This window comes from Micromonas commoda, chromosome 2 (assembly GCF_000090985.2).
Source record: "Micromonas commoda chromosome 2, complete sequence".
Classification (NCBI taxonomy): Eukaryota; Viridiplantae; Chlorophyta; class Mamiellophyceae; order Mamiellales; family Mamiellaceae; genus Micromonas; species Micromonas commoda.
Genome location: NC_013039.1, coordinates 1,802,872 through 1,809,588, shown reverse-complemented (window position 1 = coordinate 1,809,588; position 6,717 = coordinate 1,802,872). Strand labels below are relative to the sequence as shown.

At 65.7% G+C, this 6,717-nt stretch overlaps 4 protein-coding genes across 4 annotated transcripts; 1 reads left to right on the top strand and 3 right to left on the bottom strand.

Annotated features, from left to right (window-relative positions):
• Window positions 1-127: 127 nt before the first annotated feature.
• MICPUN_73744 (predicted protein) lies at window positions 128-478 on the bottom strand (the record flags this gene model as incomplete). Its single annotated transcript, XM_002499769.1, has 1 exon — window positions 128-478. A coding segment is annotated over one exon (351 nt), but the record flags the coding sequence as incomplete, so codon positions are not given.
• A 545-nt stretch (window positions 479-1,023) lies between these two features.
• MICPUN_55674 (predicted protein) lies at window positions 1,024-2,340 on the bottom strand (the record flags this gene model as incomplete). The annotated part of the gene is made up of 1 exon (XM_002499768.1): window positions 1,024-2,340. The coding sequence occupies one exon, from the start codon at window positions 2,338-2,340 to the stop codon at window positions 1,024-1,026; it is 1,317 nt and encodes a 438-aa protein (XP_002499814.1).
• A 228-nt stretch (window positions 2,341-2,568) lies between these two features.
• Window positions 2,569-4,655, top strand: MICPUN_93337 (predicted protein; the record flags this gene model as incomplete). The annotated part of the gene is made up of 1 exon (XM_002500262.1): window positions 2,569-4,655. The coding sequence occupies one exon, from the start codon at window positions 2,569-2,571 to the stop codon at window positions 3,868-3,870; it is 1,302 nt and encodes a 433-aa protein (XP_002500308.1). The 3' UTR covers window positions 3,871-4,655.
• A 484-nt stretch (window positions 4,656-5,139) lies between these two features.
• Window positions 5,140-6,611, bottom strand: MICPUN_78589 (predicted protein; the record flags this gene model as incomplete). The annotated part of the gene is made up of 2 exons (XM_002499767.1): window positions 5,140-5,655; window positions 5,718-6,611. Coding segments are annotated over 2 exons (1,410 nt in total), but the record flags the coding sequence as incomplete, so codon positions are not given.
• Window positions 6,612-6,717: the final 106 nt, after the last annotated feature.

Here is a 6,717-nt window from a genome sequence, read left to right as displayed (position 1 = left end):
CGTCTCGAGTCACTCGACCATCTCCCGCGTCTGCCGAACACGGCCTCCGCGTCCGCCACGCTCGACGCCGTGCTCTGCCCGCCCTTCCTCTTCCCCCGACGCACCCTCTAACTATTGTACGATTCGGTCAACGCGCCCCAAAGTGTTTCAGCAGCTTTACGACCTTCTCGTGCTTGTCCTCGATGGCTGCAGACAACGGCGTCCAACCCCCACCTTTGGGGTTGACGTCGGCGCCGGCCTGGATAAGCGCCAATGCACAAGCTTCATGCCCGTTGCTGGCGGCCCACATAAGTGGCGTAGCGCCATCCGAACTCGGGACGTTCACATCCGCGCCCGCCCTTATGAGCTCCGCGACGACCGGTGTGTGACCTTCCTTAGCGGCCACGTGAAGAGGAGTGATATCTGAGACGGTGTTGCCAGTTGACCTACTCTTCAACGTTGCTCGCACGTTCACATCAGCCCCTGCTTCGATCAGCTCCTTCACCACCGCCGCGTGCCCCCATAAAGAAGCGTGCCACAAAGGCGAAATGTCCACAATGACGTGCGGTATATGTTCGTTCACATCCACCCCTGACTGCAGGAGGGCCCTGATCGCGGGCAAGTTGCCGTACATCGTCGCATAGTACATCGGTCGCCTGTGATCTCTGAGCTTCTTCTCCGCACGATGAGCTGCGATCTTCGCCTGCAACGACTGAACCCCGCGAGCGCTCCACACCGAGTCCCTGTACGCCTTGCTAACCTGCGCCAGGTTGAGCGTGTCCTCCAGACTGAGCTTGGGCAGGATCTCCGCGGCGAACACGTCCGGGAGCTGCTCGTCGAGCGCATCGAGGACGGTGATGGCCCCGCGACGCAGGTAAGCCACGGTATCGGACTCGTACTCGTGCCTCTTCCTCTTATTCGCGTCCATGCCGCCCTCGCAAGTGGCGACGGGGCGCCTTCGGCTGTGGCTTTTCATACATCTCAGACAACGCGCGGGCGCATTTCAAAAAACGAAACGCATCGTCCTTCTTTCTCACATCGCGACTATCTCCCGCGTCTGCCGAACATGGCCTCCGCGTCCGCCACGCTCGACGCCGTGCTCCGCCCGCCCTTCCTCTTCCCCCTCCTCTTACCCCCCTTCTTACCCCCTTCCTCGTCCCCAACCACCGCCGACCCAAACACCCTCGCCGCCGCCTCCTCGTCGTCGCCGACCAAGTCGTCAAAGCTTCGCCCGTACTCGTCACGCCACGGCGTCGCCGGTGAGTCGCCGCCCGGGGCCAGCGCCGCCAAATCCTTCGCCACCTCCGCCACGATCGCCGCCGTGAGCACCCCACCCTTCTCCGCCACGTGCGCCTCGATGTTCCTCGCGTCGTAACCCAAGATGCGACCGACTAATAACTGGTAATAGGGCGAACCCGCGACTAAAGCGGCTTGCGCTCCGAACGTCGCGAGGTGTTTCGCTCGCTCGGCGAATGGCGACTTGGACGCGTGCACCAGCGCGGTCAATCCCTTGGCGGGGTCCATGCCGGCGATGGGGACGCACCGGATGCCGATGGTGCGCTCACCGGTGAGGGCGTCGACGGCGGCGTCGCGGAGCGCGCGCGTGACGAACGGCGCATCCACCGGCTGCACGACGTGCACGTTGGCGTTGGCATCGTTAGAATCGGCATCTTCCCATCCCGCCCACAGCTGGCACATGACCACCCCGCGGTGCCCGCGCAGGGTGGCGAGTATCTCCCCCGCGTTGAGGGTGGCGTGCTCGTGTACGGTCATGGGGGGCGCGCGCGGCGGGGTTCCGTCGCGCCAGAACCCCGGTTCAGCCGCGACGCGAGCCTTGAGCTCGTCGTAGCTCGTGATCTTCGTCACGCCGCCGCTCACGACGACGCCTTTGTTTGGGAGCGCCTTCGCGATGGCCGTGGCGGTGGGCGCCGGGTATCGCCCGTCCACCTCGAGGCGTCTCAGCAGCGCGTGCCACTCCGGGTACGCGCGCTGGACCCAGGGCTCGGACGCGAGATCGGGCTGCGACGGCTCGGGCGCGGGGACGAGTCGCATGGATGTGCCGTCGAGCACGAACGCGCGTCCGCGGCAGATGCCGCGCACCGACGCGGGCGTCTCCGTCGTCTCGGTCACCTCGAGGAGCCATTCACGCGCGATGAGCCGCCGCGTCTCCTTGGCGTCCTCGTCCTCGCCAAAGTCCAGCGAGATGAGGTCGCCCGCGCGAACGTCGTCGAGGGGAGACGCGGCGCGGGCGACGCTGCGAACGGCGCGACTCGGGGTTAGGGTAATTCGGTGCCCACCGAGGCGATGGCGCGCGGGTCGAGCGAGCGGCGCGCGCGCGGCGGCGAGCGGCGATGCGGACATCGCGGCCCCGATCCCGCTCTGGATGACCGTCCCTTTGGACGCGATGGAGACGACGAGGCGGTGCCGCTCGTGTCCGCCTCACTCCCGCGCGGAGTTTTGTGGCTTCCCCAACTCTATCCATCATCTTCCTCGCCGTGAGAGCTGATTGACGACGGAAGGCCCAAGGCGGGTTTCAGATCTGAGATCTCCATCCATTCCGCCGGGCGCGCGCGGCCCTCGTCGTCCGTCATGTCTCAAGCCCTGTCCCTGAAGTGCAACGTGTGCGGAGTGCAGCTTCGCAGCGTGCAGGAGTGCCAATCGCACGGCGAGGCCACCGGCCACGCCGACTTCGTCGAGTCCACCGAAGCGGTCCTGAACCTCACCTGCGTGGCGTGCGGCAAGCCGTGCCGATCGGAGACGGAGAAGGACATCCACACGAAGCGAACGGGGCACGCGGAGTTTGTCGATAAGACGAACGAGACCGCCGCCGCCATCGACTCGGAGAAGGAGATGAAGAAGCTGGACGCGGACATCAAGGCCGAGCTGGGCGTCGAGGGCTCGTCCCCGATGAACGTCGACTCCAACCCCGTGGACGATCCGGACGAGGAAAAGATCGAGCCGGAGGTGGACGCCAAGTGCCTCGCCGAGCTGGAGGGCATGGGATTCAACCGCAACCGGGCGGTCCGCGCGCTGTATCACACGGGCACGGACAACGTCGAGCAGGCGGTCAACTGGATCGTGGAGCACGAGAACGACGCCGACGTCGACGATCCGCTGCTCATCGCGAAGACCAAGATCAAGAAGAAGCTCACGAAGGAGGAGGCGCGGATCAAAGCGGAGGAGCTCAGGAAGAGCATGGCCGCCAAGAAAGAGAAGGAGGAGCGCGAGATGGAGCGGCTGCGAGAGCAGGAGCGCATACGCAGCGGGAAGGAGCTCCTCGCCGCCAAGCGCCAGGAAGAAGAGTTGCAGCTCAAGCGTAACCTCGAGGCTCGGAGAATCGAAAAGGAGGAGATCGCCCGCGCCAAGGCTCGCATCAGGGAGAAACTCGAGGAGGACCGCATCGCCCGCAGGCTCAAGCTCGGACTCCCGGCCGAGTTGACGGAGGAGGAGAAGCAACGAGAGCGGGAGCGGGAGGAGAAGAAGGCGGCAGCCGCGGCGGAGGAGGCGAGGAAAAAGGCGGAGGCGGGCCTCGTCGTCAAACCCGTGGAGAAGATTGACGCCCTCCGGAAAATTCTGGTGGACATCAAGAAGACCCACGGCGAATCCAACGCCGACGGCGTCACCACCTGCTACAAGACCCTGCTGCTCTACCTCGGCAACGTGGTCAAGGCGCCGGACGAGGAGAAGTTTCGAAAGATCAGGCTGGACAACGCGGCGTACCAAAAGAGAGTCGCGGGCGTCGGCGGCGGAGCTTTCCTCGAGAAGTGCGGGTTCGTGAACGACGGCGAGGCGCTCGTGTTGCCACGGTCCGACGTGGACGCGCTGCTGTTCAATCTCGCGGGGGCGGAGATCAACGGCGCGCTCACGAACCCTTTCTTCGGGGTGCTGTGAAGGCGTGGACGAATCGAAATCGCGCGGAGATGAAACGACGATCCAACTTTCGGATTTAAAAACTGTACAGCTCGAGGGTGCGCACACCTTTTCGCACGCGTTTGCCCTTCGCATGTAACCCTACTCCTCGGGCCGGCCCGCGTTCGCGGCCCCTTCGCTCGCCGATCGCTTCGGGTCCGGCGGTACGAACCTATCCGCGCCGGAGATGAAACCCCAAATCCCCCTGCTCCTCCGACGCTCCCACTCCTCGACGTGCGCTTTACCTTCGGAACCACCGTTTGGGCGCATCGTCTGCGAGCCGGGAGCCGCCGTCTCGGTGCCTGCTGCGGCGACGTCCACGTCGCGGAAGTCGAGCGCCCTGAGCCTGTCGAGCTCGACAGCCTGGGCGTTGACGCGAGTCACGAGGTCCTGGTTGTCCGCCATGAGCTTCTCGCACACCTTCTCGGCGGCGGCGACGCGAGCTTCGACGTCGTCGGTTTTCTGCGCACCCGTCGCCGCCCCATCCGTCGCCTCATCCGTCGCGGCTTCCGCCTTTGCCGCCCGCTCGGAAGCCATCGCGGTCTCCGCCGCCGCCGCCGCCGCCGCCAGCTGTGTCTCCGCGGACGCCAGCTGTGTCTCCGCGGACTCCGCTCGAGCTCTCAGCTGAGTCTCCGAGTCTCTGAGTCTCTGAGTCTCCGCGGCGGACGTCTCGCGCTCGCGCGCCAGCGACGCCCTGGCCTCTTCCGCTGCGGCGCGCTCCTTCCCCAGCGCCGTCTCGGCCTTTGCGAGCCTGGCGGCGACGCGGTCCGCCGCCTCCTCCCCGGCGAGCGACGGTTCAGCAGAGGGGGGCGGCTTTGATCGCGACTCGACCTCGCGATCGAGCGCGGCTCGTAGCTCCCTCTCGAGCGCCGCGATGGTATCGTCCCTCGCGGCCATCGCGGCGGCCATCTCGCCGGCGGCGACGCGGTGGCTCTCGAGCTCCGCCAGGAGCTCGGCCGACGCGGCGGCTGACGTGTCGGATGACGTGGCGGCTGACGTGGCGGCTGGCGTCGGGGGCGCGGAATCCGTCTCCAGCGTCAGGTGCGTCTCGTCCAGAGCCGCCACGTCAGCAGCCGCCTGCTGCTGACGTGGCGGCGTCCGCGGCGGCGCCTGGCGCTTGGACGTCGTCTTAACGGTATGGGGCTTCACGCCATTCGGTGGCGTAACGCCCGCTTTCCACGTGACTTTCGTGACGATGGGTTTGGTCTCGACGTCCTCGGACACGGCGCCGTTCCCCTCCGCCGCAGCTTCCAGACCCTTGGACTCGAGCCAGCTGTCGTTGAAGATCTTGGACAGGTACTTGACGCCGTTGTCGGGGAATACGGTGACGATGACGGAGCCGTCGTCCACCTCGCCGGAGAGGACGCGAGCCGCGTGGAGGTTTAGGCCCGCGGATCCGCCGAGGAGTAAGCCGTCGTTGGCGGCAACCTCGCGGCACATGGCGAACGCGTCCTCGTCGTCCCCGCGGACGATCCCGTCGATCACGTTCACGTCGAACGCGCCCGGGATGGAGTCCTTCCCCACGCCCTCCATCTCCCAACTCTTGGAAACTTTAACGTCGTCGGCGGCGACGCCGTTGACGATGTGGTCCCAAAACACCGAGCCGTGGGGATCCGCCATCACGACCCGCACCTGCGGGTTCTGGCTCTTGAGGTACCGCCCGGTGCCGCTCACCGTACCGCCGGTGCTCCCGCCGGCGATGAAGTGCGTCACCTCCCCCGAGGTTTGGTGCCAAATCTCCGGCCCGAGCGTGACCTCGTACGCTTCCTGTTTTAAAAAACCACGTCAGACTAATTGTCCATACAAAGATTAAGTGTAAATAAACTCACCGTGTTGTACGGGTTGTTGTACTGGTCGACGCCGTAGTACGTCGCCGGGTTCTCGGCGACGAGGCGGTTCTCGATGTTCTGGTAGTGGTCCGGGTGGTCGGGAGCGACACCGGAGGGCGACACCTGCACCTCGCCGCCGTACGCCTTCATCGCGTCGATCTTCTCCTTGGACGTCTTCTTGTTTGTGATGACGATGTAGTTGTACCCGCGTTGCGCGGAGGCCATCGCGATGGCGGCGCCGGTGTTGCCGCTCGTGGCGGCGACGACCGTCATCCCGGGCCTCAACTCGCCGCTCGCCTCCGCCTGGGCTATGATGTGCTGGGCGATCCTGTCCTTGATGGAGCCCGAAGGGTTGAGGTACTCGCACTTGCACATGATTTTGACCTTTGCTTTTAGCGAGTACTGCGAGAGGTCCAGGAGCGGGGTGCCGCCGATGAGCTGGGGGGTGGTCAGCGGGGAGTCCACGCGGAACACGCCCTCCTCGATGTCCGCGTCGCGCAATATCTTCTCCTCGTCATCCCCGGCCTCGTCGTCCTCGAACAAGGGATTGGCGTGGCTGCTCACGGAGCTATCGGCGTCGGCGCCCGGTCCGTCGGCTGTGATTTCAACCGCCCCGGAACCCTCGCCGTCGTCGTTGAACAGGGGGTTGTCGAAGCTGCCGGTGGAATCCCTCAGCGGCGACTTGTTGACGCCGAGCGGCGACGGGCTGGGGGGTATCGGGCTGGAGGCTGACGGCGTCGGACCGTCCGTCGCCAAGGCGGGAGCTTGGAAGGGCACCGGCGACTGGTGCACCGAGGGAGGACCGGTTACACCCTCGGTCGGGAGGTCGAAAAGTGTGTCATCACTCTCCGAATCTGGAGCGCCCTTGGGAGGAGTGCCGAACAGGCCGCTCATGGCCTCGGCGGGCATGACGGTGTATCCGTTGTGCCCGCCGCCGCCGTTTTGGAGAGCGGACTCCGGCGGGAGTTCGCCTGCGCCCATGGTGCGGTTGGGATATGCC